The 22,000-nt window shown below is 38.1% G+C and overlaps 1 protein-coding gene across 5 annotated transcripts in view; it reads right to left on the bottom strand.

Moving 5' to 3' along the window:
* NSD2 (nuclear receptor binding SET domain protein 2) overlaps window positions 1-22,000 on the bottom strand; it is a 99,164-nt gene that overhangs the window by 42,401 nt on the left and 34,763 nt on the right. For all 5 annotated transcript variants that reach the window (XM_033059927.2, XM_033059926.2, XM_033059928.2 and 2 more), the window contains 2 exons: window positions 16,765-17,390; window positions 1,689-1,854 (listed from right to left, as the gene is read on the bottom strand). In XM_033059927.2, coding sequence (XP_032915818.1) covers window positions 1,689-1,854; window positions 16,765-17,361 — 763 coding nt within the window. In that variant the 5' untranslated portion in view covers window positions 17,362-17,390. The remainder of the gene's footprint in view (window positions 1-1,688; window positions 1,855-16,764; window positions 17,391-22,000) is intronic.

Consider the following 22,000-nt stretch of genomic DNA (forward strand, 5'->3'; position numbering starts at 1 on the left):
GTACCAATGCTCCTGGATAAAATCAAGACATTCATTAATGGTTGCTACATAGGGAAACTTAATTTTTGGCCCACAGAATCCTGAAACAACTAGTTGTTGGCAGTTTGGGAGGGTCTCCTGAGAACCCACCACTTCCCTGGTGTTTCTCTTATCTGAGCATCTGTGGTTGATCACAGCCAGAGACAGGAGAGTCAATGAAGCTTTAGCCAGACTCAGTACAGACCTTCTTACACAAAAATGTACATCCCACGAAGTTGAAAGTTATTAATTTTTATCAAGCCTAATCAGCTGGAATGATCAAATCAAGTATCAACATCCAGAAACTCAGACTGCTTAGGAACACTTGATCCTAAGCCTAGAAATGAGAAATACAGAGATGTAGCTCAGTATTTCTACAACTCCCTTCAAGAAGAGACTTTTGATAGTCCTAAATAATAAAGAATAGGTGGCAAGTAAGACTGGAAATACCTACTTGAGGAAATACACGCATCAGAGTGCCTTTAGCAGTCAGGGTGGAGCCCAGACCCTGACTAAACAAACTCCTCAAAGAAAAGGCAGGCCCAAACCAACTCCAGAGCAAATATGAGAACATATCACCAACATTCCCATTACTTCAAAGAGAGGGAAATTAACATTACAAAGCACGTGGGCCCTTCTTCCTGTTCGTGCTCCACAGGTTGCATTCAGACTTTTGGTACTGGGTTTTGCTGGGTCTGTTTCTGTAGTTTCTGATAAAGATGTACCACAAAGATTCCTGATAATGAACATAAACCTCACTCCTTTCAAGGAACAGAGTAATTATCAAAATCCATCTCTTTATGTCATAACAGACCTAATAATCTAAAGACTAAAAATGACAGGGACTGGTTGATCCAAACTCTGAAAGATTGCTACAAGGAAAATTTGTCTGAGGAGACCATAGTAACCATTTCAACAACTGCATTATGAATCCTTGAAAAGTTTCTCAAGAAGCCATTCAGTTTACTACCAGTTCTGAATCTAGCTATAATCCTAGAGATATTAATTCATTCATTGTTTAAAACCTCCTATGAATGAGAACAGATCATTTCTCTGGGCAATCCACCCCAATGCTTCACTCCCTCCAACCATTCCAACTCTTTCTTAATGCGCAGTCTAAATATTTATTGCTACTAAGCCTCAAAAGTTTCAGGTATCTGAACAGAGAACAAAGATACAAATGACATTAAGAAATTGTACAGATTCATACTTAAAAATTTCATTAACACTTGGTAGTTCCTGCATTTAAAAATCAACCAGATATCAAGCAGATATCAGTATTGACTCTATGATTCAGAGAAAATTTAGCTGCCTGAATTATGGATTGCTTTTAGTAAACTATAATCATCAGGAATATTTAATTCCCATCAGCTTTAATAAAATTTTTAGCCTGTATCAATTCACCAAGCATCTCCACAAAAACAGTGAAAAACACCAGGTTTGTTTTTTTTCTTTTTTTAACAAGACTCCACACAGTTTGACAGATCACAATTTTGGTACCTTTCAGAGAACACTTGAGTTAAAAGACACACTTCTTTTTGCTCAAGAATAGCATTTATATGATTTTAACATTCCTGTTGACAACAAGTTACTGATCAACTGCATAGATGAAGAAGAGAATTCTTCCAAAGCCATCACTTTGTATGCCTGAAGAAATCTGAATGACATACCTTTTAGTTTAGTGTAGGCATGGAGAACAGGATCAGCAGAAACCATACATGGCCACCATGGGAAACCAGACACTTTTGACCACACTAGATCTCCTATATTATACTTCAACAGATGGACTTTTTCCTCTTTGATGGTACTTTGAGTTGCATCTCTCTTAGAAGGAACCTTAAAAGATAAAAAGAAAAAAAAAACCCCCACTGATCATCATCTTTTTTCAGATATGCACCAGTGGTAATAGAAGGAGGAAAATAAGAAATAGTTCATAAGAATAAAGTGCTGTCATGTTTGCTAGTAAACAGTAATTGCATTTCATGTGTAATGAAAACTTTAAGCTCTAAGTCATAGCTTTTGTCCTCTAACAGTGAAAAAAAATCCACATTCCAGTTACAGTTTTGTTTTTAATTAGAAATATTGGCAAGTAAGCAGTGGTTTGCCTTTATCTTTTCAAATAACTGCTAAGAGACCATCAGGAATGCTAACTTTGATTTCAAATCCATTACCTGAGCACTGGATGTAGATGTGGAAGAGTCAACCTCCCTCTGTATTGAGTATTATTAATCAAGTTAAGTACTATACACACAAATGTACTACTGGATTTAAAAAAAAACCTCAAAAAACCAAAACCAAACAAAAACCTCAGACCAGAACAGAATGAAATACTGTCTTTATGTCTGAATAGAAACTACATAAATAACCAGTTTTAAAACACCAAGAAGTTTTTACATCTACTGAGAACTTGCAACATGAACCATTCCCCACATACTTTTGTGAGCTTTTCTGCTCCAGTTCTAGCAGTAAAAGTTTGTGAGTGCTCTGTTGATGCTCTAAAGCTACTTCAGCTATTGGAATACAATTACAGAACTATTTCCACTTCAAGGGATAGATTTAACTACACGGAGGTTTCATGTTCCCCTATGACAGATACATTTTTACTGCATCATAACAAAGTTCAGCACTACAAACATCTATTCAACAACTAAAACCACTTCACAGAATTTGCTGCATGCTGTCTTTTTGGCTTCATCAGTTTTATTTGATATGAACAGAGTGCACCTTTATCTAGGTAAGCACTGTAAAAAAGCACAGAAAGTGTCTCATTACAGGCATATCACATATTTTATAAAATCATGTATTTTGAATCTCCTCTTTAATTTTCTAGTACTAAACTTATATGCAACATTGATAATTCATCTTGTATAGTACCAGCTCATCATTCAGAAGGCAGTTAAAATTTAATTAAAAGTGGCAAGAGGAAAGCAAGATGGTTAAGAAAGCAGAAATTTAGAATTTAGAAGCATGTACTTGGGAGCATTACCCTGAACCAGACCAGGTTACTTCACCTTGTACAGATTTTCAAATCCAGAAAATACTCCCATAAATAATTACACATTACTTTCCAGACACAAACAACTAAAATCTTTGATATGCTGGAACTGCATAGAGATTTATTTGCAACTCAAACATAGAGGCACATCCAGTCAAAACCCCTAAAATTCAATGTACTCAGAAATCCACATCTCAAAGCCTTTATGATAAACACACAAGAAGCCATGTCCTGATTGCTAGGGACCATTACTCATCCAGTGATTCAGCTTTTCTGATGAATTCAGACTTGGCTCATGTGACTCCAGCTAGAGCTATGTTCCCATGTCTCAAGGTTTTTGGCTCTCTGAGGATTCTCTAAGACTGTCAGAAAACCCCTCCTGTGAGCTTGCCTCGAGTCCAGCTCTATCAACAGACCTAAAAGATTCCAAGCAGACATGAAAAATCAAATGACCTTTCTAGCAGTTAAACATGATGTGAAAAGTTGTGCTTAAAAGCTAAAAATTAAGAAGCCTCTATGTCAGAGGCAGGTCTGGAAAAACAATCCCAACACACACAAACCAACTTCTGCATTTCAACTGAAGAGGTAGGATGAAATTTTTTTTCAATGAGTCAACTTTTCAGAAATGCAAAAGTTACTCAGGAGTCTGAAACTCATTTTTAATTTATGACTCCCTGTATTATTCAGAAAGTGCAACTAAGCTACAAAGATTTATGACTCCAGTCTGAGAGGGAGCTGGCTGGAATAATGAAAAGGCTCTAGCAGTGCTTCTAACTGCAACATAATATAAAAGGGGTGGCAGAACAGGGGTGAATATCGCATTCCAATGTGTCTACAAGCACTTCACAAAATTTTAAGAAATGCCTAGAATTCTTTTAATGTACTGGATCATGATAAAAATCTTGAAAATGTCAGGTTCCTACAAAACCTGCAAGGTTTATCTATGGCAGGCTTAGTGTTCTTAGTTTTTTCTACTGATAAAACATTCATACTTTAAAAGAATGGCAAAATACAGCACAGCATTCTATATCCATGGAGATCTCATATGAGATTTTAAAAAAGTCTATAGAAAATATCACCACTTGCTCACTTCCATTTTACTTTCCCACAGCATTCTGGTTTAGTTTGATTTTCTCATTTTGGGAATTGTATTCAACAGGTATCTCAGCAGTAAACAATGAGGTGCAGTTCCTGGCACGCACTTTGGACATGCAGCTGTAGGACATCAACCGTTTCTTCAATACTTCCTCTCAGAAACATTTTTGCAAACCAAAAATGCAAAATACATACAATATACATGCAGCCATATATATAGATTTTACTTCAGTATCCAGGTAGGGTTATTTTAACTATTCATGCAGGGGGAGAAAGAAATAATTTCCTCCCAAAGGAAACAGAAATTGCTGTTTAGGGAAGTCTGAACTCATAACAATATGTGGTCAGAGAGCACAGGGCATCTAACTGCAGTGGAAGATGGAGGCAGGGCTGGAAGCACAGTCCTGGGAGCACCAGAAGGCAGGGAGCACCTCCTGCAAGGCCTGACCAATTCTTCCTGTGATGATACTTAAGCAAACACATTAAAATGGGAGACTCCTGGTTCAGAACCCAACTGCAAAGAAAGGTAAGATCACAAAAAAAAAAAATCAAACTATTTTAAAATATTTTCCCCTCAAATTTTGGCTCCTTTGTGTCTTTTTTATGACTTTTTATTTCTTGAAATTGTTCTCACTTGTAATTAGATCTCCTGCCATTAATGTCAACAGGCTTCCTGTGCTGCAGAGGAGCACAGAACACTCTCTGCTTCTGCCACTGCTAAGTAAGTCTAGACTGTCCTGCACATGCCCCATCCCATTAGCTTTTACTGCAGTTTTCCCAGAATGAAAACCATTTAATTGCAGAATTTCCTCCACCTCTCCTTCCTTAATTACAGGCAAGTTCTGCAGCCTGAGGAACTCCCACCTCAGGCACCCTAGCCATCACCACCACCCCAACCTTCAAACCAGTTATTCTAAACATCAGAAAGAAACAGCTTGGGATCAGATTACTTTTCTACTTTAAGGAATTTGAGACTTTTCTTCTATTTCAAACATGAGACTGCAGAGAATTTACATCCATGGGGAACACTGAGGTGAGGAAGTGATGACTCCCACAAAGACTAATTCTAACACTAAACACACACCCCATTCCACAGGCTTTGCACTACTCAGTGTGGCCACAGAAATTCCTGACTTTCTGGAGTAATGAAACAATTGCTTGGAAAGGCATGGATGGATTTCAAGTTTATTTTGTCCAGGAGGATGTGGAGTGTGAAAATTGAGTAATTCCTTTGTAGCAACTGAGTTTTCCCTTGAGAAATTGTAACTTGAAGAGACGCAGCATCCTCAAAAACTCATCTGGGCCAGCAGCTGCAGCAGGCTGAGAAGGACAGAAAAATAAACCAAAATTTAACATGCCTTTCCTCTTTCCTTAGCATATGACAGATTTATTTGTCATTCCCTCAGCACTTTCACAGGCAATGAGTGACAGGTAGATTGACAAGAATTTACAACACTGCTGTCAACATTCTACCAGCCCAAAGAAGAGGCTTGGCCATAGAAAACAGAGTATTTAATTAACTTTGGCTACACTTGCTCAAAAGAAACCAATCAACTTCCATTTAGTTCCAATCTGACTAACAAAAATGAAGAGACAAGAACACACCATGAAAAATAGGTCATTTCTAAGCTTAAGAGTACCTTAAAATGATAAAACCAAACTCATTTAAGGACAGTATCTTTACTGTATTGAGAGCTTTAGGTTTATTGGTAGACCCTGCTACAAAAACACTATGATGAGTATTTAGTAAACAAGGGAGAAAGGTAATTTTTAAAAAAACATCTAGAAGGTTTATTAGGTGGTGACAGACTGAGATGAGTTTATCACTTTTAAAAGTAATCAGTAGTGTTCTGTGTGTATTTCAGCTGTTTTGTGTGCATATGCTCATGTGCACACATATGCAAGGAATTATAACCCTTCAGAATTATTGCAAATTACCTTGAGCATCAAAGAACTACTACTTCACTATATAAACTTGAAAAGCTATAGAAATCATAAAAAATCTTCCCCTGGTAATTGTCATAAAGGGATTATACAAAGAACAATGTTGAGAACTGGTGAAGAGTACATGACAAGAATTTAATATTGGACAAAAAAAGTACAAACCATAAAGACAAGGGAAGACAGTAAATGCTCTTTTCTGTGTAATGCAACTAGGAGGTACATATTGAACAGCTTAAGCTGCAGATATCTGGTATTTCCATTTTCATTTTCAATTCAGTTTCACTCTGTCCCAAAGAACTTCCACTTTCACTACAACAGAAGCCCCTGCTACAAACAGACTGCTGGAGATCCAGTTGCAGGCCAGGATAAAAACAAAGCTCCTCACATTACAAACAAACTAAACCAAAGTAATCAAGGCTCCTAAACAGAATACATGCAATTAAAATGTATTTTGCATTGAAGTTAGAACACACAAACTTAGTCAAACCTGTTTCTGTCCCATGAAAAAAGCTAAGATTGGTTGCTGACCAAACACACATTTTTTTTTCTTTTCCTGCTATCTACTTGTGCTGTGCTTCATCAACTAAAACTCCTATTGCCTCTCATGGACCTGTGTAATGAAAATAAAAGTGAAAATGTTTTGTCTTGTGTCTATCAGCAGAGATAGAGAACTAAGGAAATGGTTGCAGAAAAAACTTCATTCCTTTCAGAGGGTCAGGAGAGGTGGTTGCTGTGTTTGGAGAAGAAGGGATCAACAGAACAGAAAATCTTATTTTTGTAATATTTTGCCACTTGAATTCCCCAATGACTAAGGATATTATAACCTAAAACCCAAAAAAACCAAGTAACAGGACAACAATCCCGTGCTTTCCTTCCTCAGGAAAGCCCCATAACAGTTACGTTCTTAGAAAAGCTCTTGTTCCTTTGTAGTGAAAAATTCAGGAATTTTGAAACCTCAAAAGACAAATCAACACTGAGTCTTCAGCCAAAGGAATCCAGGGATGCAGCTGCTGTCCCCAAGAGTGCCACTCTGCTATTCCACACAGAGAAATGGCTGCTTCTCACTCTTGTGACCGATGACAAAAATCTCATTAACTCAAATCACTTCAACGCCCAAAACTACAGCTACAGTTTATCAAGCTCCTCAATATGTACTATTGCTTCAAATAAAAAATGTGGCAACTTAAGTCTGTTAAGAAATGGTCAGTGCTCATTCTAAGTGACTCTGTCTATAAAAACACAGTATCCTCACAACCCTAACTGCCCAATTGGTTTTGGGTTTTTTTGTTTTGTTTTTAAGATTATAATTCACACACTATAGTAAATCCATTTATTCCCAAAGGGTCTGAGAGGCCCTATGCTTATCCAAATAGCTCCCACCTCCTGGGATGTGGGGGAGTATAGTTAGATAGTAAATGACAAGTAACTGAATATATTAAGAATAAAACTTTTTTCACTTGTTATATTCTGTGCACTACATAATGGAAGAATTCTGTGCAATTACATAGTTAGCAAATCACTGCCTACAAAGAGAATGTTTCAGGCAGAAGAGTAAACCAGAACCTCACAAGATTAAGGAAAAATATGGAATTATTACTACAAAATGGAGAAGGATGAGGAAACATAAAGAAAGATGCAATGAACTGGTAAAGTTTTATGTTCCATCTTCAACAAAACAGAAGAGGACACTTCAACAGAGCATTCAAAAGACTGCAGCTCCCAAAAGGCCATTGCATCCATATCTGCACAATTAAATCTGCAACAAGCTCATAAAATATACAGTGAGGTAAAGACTACTGAGGGGAAAGAGGACATGAAATGTCTACTTCTAAACAGAAAAGTAAACAAACTCTATTCTGAATTGGCTTGTTAAGTTTTTCAGATTTGTAACTGTTTTATACCAAGGAGATTTAACTAAAATCTTCCAAATTCAATTTTGAGAGCAATTATATTAAATGTATTTCATCAAGTTATCTTTCATTTTCTTCTATTACTAACCACTTACTCAATTTCTTCTATCACTAAAAGGGGGTCAAATCTGACAGTGTGAAAAATTATGTTTGCAGAAGACAATATATTTTCATCTTCCTGCCACAACCCAGGTTTTTTTTCCCTCTCAACATGCTTAGATGGTAAAGCTACAAAATAGTGTCAAAAAATGCTGAAGAAAATCACTGCAAATCAGAAAACTTTCTATGCTGGCTGAGGCTGTTTGAAACCACATATTAAGTTTTATGACAATGGGTTTGTTTCCTGTTTCTTCTCACAAACTCACCTAAAGCAGTTAGTGGACAGCAGGTTGAGTATCACCATGCAGGACCCTTCTCCCCAGAAGGGAAAGCAAACAAAGGACAATAAAATTCATTTAAGTTTAGACAGAGATTCAGAATGTAGGTATTGGATTTTAAAACAAGACAGAAGTTCAAATTTGTCTTTCAAATTAAGCAGTAAATTCCTGCTTTCATTTAAACTTTTTTTTTTTTTCCCCTGGCTTCGGTTCCCTCATTAGCAAGTCTCTAGAAGATGAGAAAATTTCATTTAAAAGCAAATCTGTCTACTCAAACCAGCAGTCTTCCTTTACCCAAACACTGTATAAGCAAGTATTTCAGACATAAACTTAACATGATATTTTAGTAACTAGGACACAACTCTTTTTTCAGAGTAGAGTTGAAGAGAAACAGATTAAATCACTCACAGACTGAGTAAAATTTGAGTTCTGGAGCACTTCCCAATCCTTGGTCTTTCTTAAAAACGTGGAGATTAGTTCCTTTCAGCTGTTTTACTGAATTTCTGCATTTTCATTTAGATGACCTCCTAAATTTTAAGTTACTGGCTTATTAATGAATGGTTCCATGTTTCAGAAATTTAAACTAGATAATGTTTGATCAGAATGAATAAACCTACTGAGTATTAGAAAAAGATTTCTGCCTATATCCCATGTACCTAACCTTCACCCACCCTGAAAGGTTTAAACTTTTGATGTGGTATCTGACTATGTAAGACAGTGTGGATACAAGATGCTACAGAAATCTGTAAAAACATAACTGTAGAGCCATGAGGAACTCTGGCATGAGAAATGATTATTTCTGAACAATTTCCATATGAACTTCACACAGGATAACAGAATGAAAGCTAAATCATCTCAGCATACCTACAGATTTTCAGAATGCCATATCCATATGTAGCTGGTTATCTGCATGTACCATGATTTCACATTCTTCAAGATCAGAATGTGTAACAGGACCTTATCTTTAGCACTCTTCTACACCCTTACAGGGTGTTCCCAAGACACTTTCTGAACAGGTAACCTCTTGGCAACTCACAAATATCCAGGACAGCATGGATGCATGTTCTGAATTCCAACATTGTTAGAAAATTGAAAAACTCAAGTTTTTCAGAAAGCATTGCCAAAAGGCCACCAGATTTACAGGACATTGTTTTCTGGTGAAGGCAGAGATTTATCTCCATCTTTATTTCTTTAGTAATAAGAACACTTCTGAAGGCAGCTGACTAAGCTTAAACAGAGCAAATGTTGATTTGGCATAAAAGGGCTGTTAGTTAACTAATATTTTGACATAGTCTAAGTACTACTTTGCTTTAGAGATCAGACCTTTAAAATGAATTCCCATACCTGAGAAGTTTCACAGGCTGTGCTGTTACATACACCTAGCAGGTCCTCCTCTTCTACAGATGAAAAGCCAAACCAGTGGTTAATAAGCCTGAGACTGGTGGGGGGAAGACAGCCAAGAAAATCCTGAACAGACAGACGTTACTATAACTTGGTAATGCTGAAGATTATTTCTGAAACATCCCTTATTTCCAGCAACAAAAATGTACAGAAAACCTGGGAAACCCCAAGCACATGTAATAATTAAAACAGGGCAATCTTTGCAGTACAAAATCATGATGCACAGAACCAAAGTGCTGTCAATTCCACCAGAACTAAAACCCAAAATTGTTTCACTTCATCACAAGTATCGACAACATACACTCAAGTTGACATTTATTTACCAAACAAACAAAACAGTAAAAAATAAACAAAATCAAGATTTGCTAGCAATAGTCACTGCTATGAGGCCATAAATTCATTTCCCTTCCTCACACAAGCACAGCAGAACTTGTTTAACAAAGATAGGAGCAAGATTCAGTTGTCCCTCTTCCAGTGAGCTTCCAAAATAGTAATTTTAAAAATGATTATTCTGAGAAGGAAATTAATTTCTGATTATTGACAGCCTGCAGTTTTAGCTCCCATTTTATGATGCGTGGGAGCACAACTCCTGTATGTACTTTAGGTATTCACAGAAAGCAAAGATAGAAAACTTAGACCAGTTGGATCTCTTTATTTCTAATGGAAAGATGATGAAAGATGGCAACAAACATAAAATTAGTGTCTGTGGACAAAGATCTCTTTTGGAGAACTTAAAGTTCATCTGCCCTACATGAAATCCACCCTAAAACAAGGCAACATGTAAAGGAGGTTGAACCCACTGCTCCAAGACACATCAAAACATTTTGTTTTTGCTACTTTGCCTAAGGGTTACTACAGAATATCTTTCTTTCTTGACAGAAGGGGGCTATAAGGGCCAGAAATTACATCTGGTACAGATCATTTATGTTTCCCAAATATCTGCCTGTAAATCCATCCAAGTAACACAACCCTGAACTGCAGATCTAACTCCTTGCTACATGGGAGATTTAGACATGCATTATTTTCATTAAGCAGAATATTGAGCAGAACAGCAGAAAGGCTTTGCCATATCTAGGACAAAAAAAACCAAAAAAACCAACCCCAACAGTGAAACAAGCAGCAAATTCTCTGCCAAACCAACCTATAGTGGTCAATATAGGAGGAGGAAAAGGGGAGATTTTAAATCATTTAAATCATGACATTACCTGTGCAATGACTGAGGATAAATCTGGTCAGCTTATAAAACCAGAAACTGCCATTAATCTCTCAACACCATCTGCTGCTGACATGTAAAGGGAAGTTATTTCTTCAAAGATGGCTTACTCACCACTTCATCTGTCATGTCCACCACAATGCCCAAAAGAACAAAATAAAATAGAAAAAGCTCTGGAATGCACAAATCAATGATAAATGTGAAAAAATGCAAGAGATGCTGACACTCTTTGAATATGACTTAGCTACATCTGGTTAGCTCTTTTCTACAGAAACCCGGTCCAGTGTTCAGAAGTAGTCAGGAATTAATTATATGCTAAGAATTACTTATAACGAAACATAATGAAATTGAGAACAATATAGAAAATCATTAACATGCCATTGTATGCATTCACAAGACATTTGTATTTTGAATGTCCTCTTACTGTTCTGGTTCCTTATTCTAGAAAAAAAAAAACCCACAAGACAGCAGAACCCAAATGGCAGCACAGTTCAGAAACAGGGTAACACGAAGCAGCATTCTGGAATTGCTTCTATAATATGTGGAACAACACACTAGGACTGGTCAAGCTGAAATTAAAAATTTCAAAAGAGCAGGTTTGTGAGAAATCTATGCAACAATCAGAATAACAGAAGTCCATGATCCCTGTCTCTATTATTATGGGAGGATCTAGTAAAATGAGTAGGTAGCAATTGAAAAGGTGAAAGAGCTGCTGTTATTTAATGCACTGGATTGAAAAAGCTCACACTGGCTCAAAAAGAACCCGAGGTCTCCTTCCATCAATTTAGCCATCTACAGCCATTCAATACAAAGTCACCAGCTCCAGAAACCTCTGAGTCACAAACTGCTGGAGGCTGAATATATTCAAAAGGAGCATCACTCCATGGTTTGCAGTATCTGTATTCTCCATTATGCCTCCTCCACTGAACCCTACCCTGAGCTGAGGCACTGAATCAAATGGCTCCTTGATCTAACTTGGAGGTGCTATCCTTAGATAATATTTCAGTCAACATTTCAAGATATTTCATACTAGATTTGGATTCTCCCACAATGTGTTTATGAAGAAAGAGGACAAAAAATGTATTTAGATAATACTTATTGGGACAACAGTTTTACGTAAAAAGTGTACTTTATTCAGCCACTTTTACATACAAGAACAGGAAGTCTGGTATGGAAAGCCTGAACAAATACTCAGGCTTTCTGCAATTAATTTTGTAGCCACTCTGAGAATACTCACAGCTTCTAATCTCCCCTCAAGCCAGTATAATGCTGTATGCTTTTTGGTGCTTCTTAAAGAACAAGTGGTTCTTTAAGATACTTTTCCAATGAGGCATTAAGAAAAAACAATTTAAAGTTCTGAAGTAACAATTACTGCTGCACATCATGAGCTGCTTAGCATTAAAAAGTTCTCAAGGCTTAGCTAAACTTAATCCTTTACTAAGGGCTAATGTAAAACAGTAGTTCAGAAACTCTTCCAAAAAGGGTAAGAAGTTATTTCTCTTGTTTCTGAAAGGATCACCCAGGAGAGACTTTTAGGATTACTCCTTCTCCTTTGGCATCCTGGTGACATCAGCCACACAGCCTGTGTTATCACTCAAGACAGGATCTGACACTTCAAGACAGTTTATTAAAAAGGAAAACATAACTGAGTTCATTTTATCCTACAGCTACAGATCCTGACTCCTGTGGTAACTTAGCTGCACATTTTGTGACAATTACAGCAGTGTACTTTACCAGGAATTCCTAACAAGTGATAAGAAACAATCAAGTCCTTCCCCTGAAAACACACACTTATTTTACTTGTTTTTCTTTTGATTTTTGAAATTAAGAAGACAATTAAGAAGACAAAATGAGCAATCTCAGGATCTGTCTGTACAATCTGCAATGGGATAATAAAACATTTGATAAATGCCATTCTCCAATATTAAAAAGGGAACTTGTTGCTTTGTGCTGGCCTCTACTGATTAGATGCAAACATCAGAGAAATATCATCACCTTCAGTGGTCCCCAGACCTGTATTTAGTTACCACAGACACAATTAGAAGATCATCCTCAGACTGTTTCAGTTCTACTCTCATTGGGTTTTTAAACCTTTGCCAGTATGTATTGGATATAACAGAGCTAACCAGAAAGTTTTTCTCTGTGAAGATGAAACAGCAACATAAACATATGACAAGGACCATTGGAATTTCTCCAGCAATTTGCAATTGCCCCCCATGTAGCTACTGCAAGGTCATTTATAGGCCATATCCTGCAGAGAGAGAGTAAAAGCCTGCCAAGTTGCTGGTATAATACTAGAAGAGAACTACAAGAAAAGTGGATAGGAAGCTATGTGGAAGGCATAGTTTTGGATCATGTACATACATTACACAGCTGGAAACCTTAAACTAGCAAGTAGAGCAGAGTGTGGACTTCCAGGTTTGTTCTGGACACAGTGTTGCTGCTTTTGTGAGCTACTGCACCCGTGCTGGGAAGCCAGGCCAGGAAGGCCAGCCAAAAGGGCAAATTGCCACTTGTAGGCCCATCCCAGCCTCTGCAGAATGAGCTCAGCTGTGCCAGGATCACATACTGGGCTGCTCCCAGTCAGAGAGCACAGACCTATCCTGGGACCCACAGCAGGAGAGCTTCACATGTATGTGCTCTGTTTCCTGTACAGAGACTCTGGATTGCTCTAGGGATTGTACTTGGATTGCTTCATATTAATATATGAAACAAACCTCTGCCGTTCTCCTCTACACAGGATTGCTTCGCTTCTAACACAAGGCAATGAGTAAGAAAATCTCATTCCTCACTGGTAGTGGAAACAGTGGGGGAAAAAAAAAAAGGCAGTCAGGACAAAACTCAGTCCCAGAGCACCCTGGCACATGAGCAGCTACTGGAGCCCACGAGTCTGGCACTGATTCAAAACTCTAACATGTGATACCCACCATCCTTAACACAGAACATTCAGGGGTGCCTTGGCATTAAAGCTGCTAAACCAAGCCTTATCATGAGAGGCCTGGATTTTAAAGTAAACTCCTCAGGTGGAGAGATACTGAGGTGGAGGGGAGGAGGAAAGAGCAACAGGTTGTCCCACTTCATCTCCTTTACCCTGGGAAAATGGAAGCATTACAGCTGTTTCTCAGAGGCCTGGAAAAGCTGGTGGTTATCAACAGAAATCTAACTCACATCAGAGCTGGGCAGATCACATTTACTCCCAGCTGAAAACCAGCTTGCAGACAAAGTTTCAAACAGCCTTCATTTCTGTTAACAAAAAATGCCAAACAACAAGAACAGCCAGCAGCAGAGCACTGGAACATTTGTTACATGATATGCCTCTCACCTCAGTGCAATAGTAATCTGCTGTGCCCATCAGACAGAGATATAATTACCCCACACAAAAGGCAGCATTTGAATCACGGTGATTTTTGTTAAATCAAAAGAGTAAGAGGCTGGACAACCAGAAATTGAGAGAGAAACCAGCTGAAAAATAAAACTAGACAAACAGGTTCTGCATTAACTTGTAACCTACAATAAACAGGTATCTGAGAGCAAAATTAATCAACTTTTACTCTAAGGATATTTACCTAATTTCCACTTTGCAGCCACAATCAGCTATATAAAACCACAGTATGATGCACTAACATTAAGGCTTTGGATACTGGCCATGAAGTATCAGCTAGAGCCTGAAACCAAAGAACACTGATACTAAGATATTACAGTTATCATCACAGAAAACACATGTATGTCACAGGCCTGACAAGTACATGTGGACAAACATTTGAAAAATCTCCTTCACATGCTCCCTCATATTTGTTTTTCCTTATTTTAAACCCACACAATTGCAAACCCTCCTTATGAGAGAAAGAAAAGCCCCAGGTTTTTTCAATCAAGGAGTTATAAAATAACATCTTGCGACCCTTAAACGCTTCTCCTTTTGACCTTTATGCTTTAAAGTGCACAGTGCAAGGAAAAAAAGAAGCCAGAAGCATGACCCTCTGCTTCAAACTCTCTGAAAAGAACAGGGCTGCAATATTGCAAGGTCTGAGATCAAGCAGGTGGTTGCCTTGATTCAGGGGTTTGGCATGGGAGCAAATAACCCCATCACTCACCAGCCACTGAGTCCCAGCCACTCTGGGAAACAGTGCTGATGAGGTTTTCTCCTGACCATTTCTGCCTAAAAGACAACTCAAAGAAGCCAGACAAATCCTTCTTTTCATTTGAAATGAACTGTGCACCAGAAAAAATTAAATGCCACTCTTAATGGACAATCAATGTAAAAGGCTTCAGAACAAACTGCATAGGTGGACATATCAAAAAGCACCTCCTCTTTATGAAAAAAACCAAACTAACAAATCCACATAAATATGCTCCAGTTGTCAATGCTATTGAACATGCCACCTTTTAGTCCAATTTATCCTCATTAACAATGACCTGGACAAAGAATTACTCAAAATATTGACTCTGCCCATACCTTTTACCTCTGCATAATGATTCAGAAAAGTCTGAACCAGTTAGTGTTAAAACATTATCCTTAACAAAATTCAGGAAAACAAACTCTTGAACAACATTCCTGAAAACAAGAGTATTAATAATTTTAGGATAAATTATACATTCAAACCACAAACAAATGATAAATATTTCTGGTACCTAGAAACACATTTACACAGTTCTGTGAACTCATTTATTATTTAGTTTTATTGAAAAGAACTGTAAATAAAATCAGCAATACAGCAGCTGTATTTCTTCTCTGTATGTGCAACCTAGAAGAAAGTCAGAACCAATAGGATTGTGTTAATGGTAGGACTGGATGGTCTTAGAGGTATTTTTCAATCCACAATTCCATGATTAACTGCAGCTGACAGAAAACCATAATGTATGTTCTGTGTTTAAGGTGTGCAAAACCAGGACCTTTTAACAATCCAAAGCATTCATTAACATTTACCATTGTTATACAACACCATTCTGAATTATTCACTGAGAAACTTAATATACATAGAAGTATCCCTGCTATGTAGGGTTTTTCCTCTGGGATAAAATTATTGCAAACCACATTCCTTTAAATGGAGTCTAGCAACAAAACCTAAATGAAGGGGGAAAAGGGTTCCCGGCAGCATTCTTACTTACAACTTGGTAAGGAAAATTTTAAAAAGTGAAACATCCATGTTTAAAAGAAACAGAAAACTAAAGAGCTTGACCATAAAATCAATGACACCAAATACAAGATCTAGATATTTTCATTTAAAACAAGTTACTGGGTTATAATAAACAAAACCAGCTCTTTTCAGGTGACAAACAGGCATAGGGCCTACATTCCAATTGCCAAAATCTGAAGGCAAAGAGGCCAGCTCATGAGCCAACTGACTGCTAAGTACATTTTTATTTTAATTCAGATTCAGAAACAGAGAAAAAGGAAGGGGTTTTTTTCCTCAAACATCTGCTTATTAAGAAGTCAGAATACCTCATTCTCCAGGAGTTAAAGACCATCTCTAATTGAAGAGGCCTCCTCAGCTCCCTTGCTCAGGTCACATCCTGACTAGGTCTTGGCTACATATCGAGAGATTTCTATTTCATACATCACATACTTCATATGCCCTGGATTTGCTCTGGAGACTTACTTTACTGATCTGGAAACAGAACTTACAGGGTATTCCTATCCTGGGGAAGAATCAGGTACCAGAATTAGCGTGCATTTGTCCTTTGTTGAGACAAAGAGAGGCATAGAAAATGACTCCCCATTAGTGGGAAGCATGAAGATGAGCATATAAACACTGAAATTCCTGTATGATTAATAAACTTCACAAAACACAGAAAACATTAAAAAGGTACTACCTTCTTTTCAGTGGTGCTTGAAGTCTTTGATACTAAAGCTGTTTCAACAAGACCCTGCTCAAGTAAGGAGTCATATTTTATGCTTCTTTTTCTGCTTCTCCTCTCCTTGTTTGCTGGCTTTTGTTCATTTTCCTCTGACTGAGACACATCTGCACCATTGTCTCCACAAATGGAGGATTCAAAAAGAGGCTTCCCATTCATGTAGGTTTTAGTGATTTTCAGCTTTATTTCTGGAGAGCCATTCTTGATAGGAGTAGTGTTGGGGGGTGTTCCAACTCCCTTTATTTCCTGAGGTTCAAAGCGCAGCTTGGCATCTTGGGCCCCGGACTCGCCGTTAAACACCCGAGAGGTCAGATCTTTCAATTTATCAGCTGGAATAAATGGAAGAGTCTCATGGCCATTGTATTTTTGCATGACACCTTCCTGTAGAGTGGCAGAAAGTTGTGCTTTGCCCAAGTAGACAGAACATTCATGATTCACTTCACAATTCTGAGGTTTCCCATTGGTATTTCCAAGGATCTCTGGTACCTGCTTCATTTTGATGTAGTTAATTTTTTGAGTTAACAGTTGAGAACTTCTTTTGATGCTAAAGTCCATTCAGCCCAGATGTTTCCAGTCTTACACTGCTATATTAAGACAAAAAGAAAATATTTTTAATAAGAAATGTCACAAGCTATCAAGTATTAGATAGATGTTAGCACTAATATAAAACTGAATGTACTTCATTATAGTTTTACTAAAAAAAGCTTTGTTTTCCATCTTCAGAGGCAAAAATGCCTCAATATCTGTTAATATGCATTACAAAAAAGTCCAAGAAAACCAGATCTATGAATCATCAATTTTATTAAATCAAAAGCAGAAAGCAAAATCACAGCTTTCATTTTAACCATTTGTTAACCATCTACAGCATAAGTCTTGCGTACAATGATTACACAAAGGTACTGCACTATATAAAACAAGTAAGAGGTTAGACCTAAGGGTGATATCATTAGTAACAATATAAACCAGATGAGTTTTATCTCCAAGAGGTTGTGCCAGCACAGAAACCCCACAGGCTGAGTTCCTGTAGCACCTACACTATGGACAGCAGCATCACAAGCTTCCCTTCCCCACTCTACAAACAGCCCTTCAATCTCCCATCAAAACACACCTCCTGCAGAAACACTACAGCTCAGTCTCCAGACATTTCCCAAAGCATTCTGGCCACAAGAACTAATAAAGAGTGAGCCTTTTGGGCCAGGGACACCAGCCCACTTGGAATCCTTCAGGCCAGTGACCACACTGGGTGAAATTTAAATGATCCAAGCTAGAATTTTAGATCCTTTATGGCAACAATATCAGCTAACACCCACTTTTCATACAGAATTTTCAAACATGCAAGAAGCTAAAACTGCACTATTTTCTGCCCTAAACAGGTTCTCCAAGGGTTTTAAAAGCTAACCCTGCCTATTTCAACATTATGCCGTTGTAGCAAACAAATCAGTCTGGCAGAATGACTCCTTTGTGCTCCTAAACCAGGCAAGATGATGGTTTCAATTTTTAAAATCTACATGCACAGATTTTTCGTATTACCAGGTCCAGTACATACACGATATAGAAAAATACACCATCATGAACATTATGAAAGCTCAGCAGAATAATCATCATATCCAAGCTCAAGGTAACCAATTTCATATATGATTAAATCCAAGGACTGTCGCATCGAATCAAAATTTCATCACATCTAGTCTCACGTGCTTCCAAAAACGTGCAGTAAAAAACCATGATGAATAACTATTGAATTGTCAGTTGCTATGGAAGAAATCACTTTTGAATCTCACCTTGTTTATCAATGCACACGGTTATAATGCTTACAACTGGCATATTCCTCCAACTTGCATTTTTGATAGCTCTACATCATGTAAACATGTTAATAACTGAGTACTGCTGTAGCCTGGCAAAGCTTCTTAAGGATGTCAGGTCTGAATTCAAAGCAGCTGATGAAAATGAAACTTTTTCATTTACAAAGATGCAGAAAAAAAAAAAAATCATAACTCCATCACTCCTTAACAAATGCTCCTATCCACCTAACACGCCGCTCTAAAATATCTACAAGATAAAAGGGTAACTTGCTACACAAGCTGTATAGACTCATTTGACAGATGAAAATCCTTCTTTCTCCAGGCACAAACAGCAGTCTGAAAATCTGGCATTAAACAAGGCAAGAACAGCAAGTGTACCTGAACTCCAAGTGAATCTGCAAGAGAAAGTTCTAATCTTTCTTTAGTTAGATGAAGTCTAAATTACCAACAAAATCTCTGATAGAATGTAGCCAACTATATTAACTCTTAAGAGGAATCAGAGATAAAATGAAACTCAAAGGTAAACCAGAACAGAATAAATTACTAAACCAAAAGAGAATTCATGTCCTTTCACAACATCCTCTCTGAAAACATGGACACAAGACAAACTTCCAACCCAATTAATAACATGACAGTGTTCCAAGCTGTGATTCAGCAGATTTAACCAAAATCATATTTCTCTTAAGAAACCACTAATGACAAATTCTATAAATCCCTGGGCAAAAGGCAAACCTGCTGGGAAGCATATCACACAGTTATGGAGTGCAGAATTCCTTAAAAAAAACGCCAAAACCAAGAACAAAATAACCAAAACACCGAACTGCTGCTGCATCAGTAGTTCCTTCTCAAGCATTCTCAAGGGAATAAAGCAGAGTTTGATGTGGGATGGAAGTTTGGAATTCTGAACTGCTGTTGCATCTGTAGTTCCTCCCCAGCGGTTGTCAAGGGAGTAAAGCAGAGTTTGGTTTGGGATGGAGTACAGAATTCTGAACTGCTGCTGAATCTGTAGTTTCTCCCATGGGGTTATCAAGGGAGTAAAGCAAAGTTTGGTTTGGGATGGAGTTCAGAATTCTGAATTGCTGCTGAATCTGTAGTTCCTTCTCAAGGATTCTCAAGGCAGTAAAGCAGAGTTTGATTTGGGATGAAAGTTCAGAATTCTGAACTGTTGCTGCATCTGTAGATCCTTCTCAAGGATTCTCAAGGGAGCAAAGTAGAGTTTGATTTGGGATGGAAGTTCAGAATTCCAAACCATTGCTGCATCTGTAGTTCCTCCCCAGGGATTTTCCAGGGAGCAAAGTAGAGTTTGGTTTGGGATGGAGTTCGGAATTCCGAACCATTGCTGAATCTGTAGTTCTCCCCAGGGGTTGTCAAGGGAGTAAAGCAGAGTTTGGTTTGGGATGGAGTTCGGAATTCTGAACTGTTGCTGCATCTGTAGCTCCTTCTCAAGGATTCTCAAGGGAGTAAAGCAGAGTTTGGTTTGGGATGGAGCTCGGAATTCCCTCGGAGCAGCGAGCGGCTCCGTGCGGCCGCAGTGCCCTCCAGTGGTGCCGGGCTCATCCCGCCTGAGGAGCCGTTTTTAGGATGGCTCCATTTTCAGGGTATGGATTTTGGGATCGGGCCATCTGCATTCTCTAATCCATCATTTCTTCTGTACTGCTTAATAATAATTCTTACTCTCATTGCATACATCTTGAAGCTGCAAAGGCATCAAGCTTGAGGCACGCCTCCACAAAAAGCAGTAAATAATCCAGTTAGACTGTGCTACTGGTGCACTCATCTCACAACACTGGATGAATTAAAATGGGTATCTTAAGAATGTCAAAACATAAAATTGCCATTGTCACAGAATAACTTGGGCTGGAAGGGATTTCCTCAGATCCTCTATTCCAACTCCTTGCTTAAGCCTGATCAAACTTCTCAAGGCCTTGTCTGAACAATGATCTGCAGATAACCAAGTTAAAAACTATGGCTTAAAAAAATCAAGTTATTCTCTTTCTACAGCTAGTAAACATAACAGTATGCACCCCATATCACAAAAACAAAACAAGAACAAAAAAAAACCCTACCCAACAACACAAAATAAATACCAAAAAAACCAACCTCGCCTGCCAAAAAAAAGGACTAATAACACCATGCAGCGAAAGACCCTGAGCTTTTAGCAGTCCTTGATCTGCCCAATCCATCTGGAGACACACAGATTACAAGAACTTCAGTGAGTGAAGGTTCAGGTAATGATTCTCACTAATACAGGTCACTGAAAACAGCTGAAAGCACTGAAAAAGGCTCCTCAAATCACTGGAGCCTAGACACAACAAATCCAGGAGTAACACTGGTAAAAGGAAATAATGTAAAATAATGTACCCACAACTACAGTAAATGGGGAAATGAAGACAAAGGCAGTAATTTGAAACTGTAAGATATCAGAACCAGGAGATACAGATTATAAAACATGGAAAATAGACCATGTTTGTACAATGGAACCAAATGAGTAGAGGCTTAAAGTAAGAGGCAGAATAATGGGCTAAGATAACAGATGTGAGTACCTAACAGAAAATATAATCCCATGGGGAGATCAGACATGTAGACAGCAATTTGCAGGTTAGTCACCATCTCTAGGACAACCAGCGGGATGGAAATTAGTGAAACACATCTCAGTCCTCCTTGCAAAAAGTAAGCTACATTATGGGGTCCCTACACATGGGAATAACAAAGGGTTTCAGAAAGAAGATCAAAATTGAAGTCAGGTACATTTTGCATCACCTTTAGTACACAAAATGTCACGGTAACACTGTAAGGAAGAAGAAAAAGGACCAGACCCTTTGTGAAAAGAGGAAGCAAAGCAGAAAAGGGGCAGGAGGAAAATAACTACCAACCAAGCAGTGCTGCTGTGAGTTTGGAATCAATGCAAGGAGATCTAGAAAATAAGACATAAAAGAATGAAATAAGATGGATCACAGATAAGATCTGGTTAATTCAAGTTGCAAAAGTATGGTCCTGAAGCAGCTGAGCATACAATTAGATTTGGTAGCTAAAATCTAGTGCACTCATGCTGGACCATGGTATCACACAGAAGCAAAAGCAATCCCTTATCTTTTTTTCAGATGACTCTGTATCTATTGAAAAGGAGAGTGGGGGGAGGGCAGGGAAAGGAAGGGGGACAAAAGCACCACACGCTAGTAGCAGCTAATGAGCTTAAGCCAGTATCGTCCCATATTGAATGCCTGGTGACCCAACAAGTACCATTTTCACTAACAAAGGGGGGAAAAAACAGTATAACCAGGAGTCTGCTGAATAAACATGATATTTTGGCTTGTGAACAAATAGCTTTCAATATGCAAAAGATTTCTTATCAGACTAAGGTCTCCAGGATTTTTAATCAGACAATGACAACTGGA

Source organism: Catharus ustulatus, chromosome 5 (assembly GCF_009819885.2).
Source record: "Catharus ustulatus isolate bCatUst1 chromosome 5, bCatUst1.pri.v2, whole genome shotgun sequence".
Classification (NCBI taxonomy): Eukaryota; Metazoa; Chordata; class Aves; order Passeriformes; family Turdidae; genus Catharus; species Catharus ustulatus.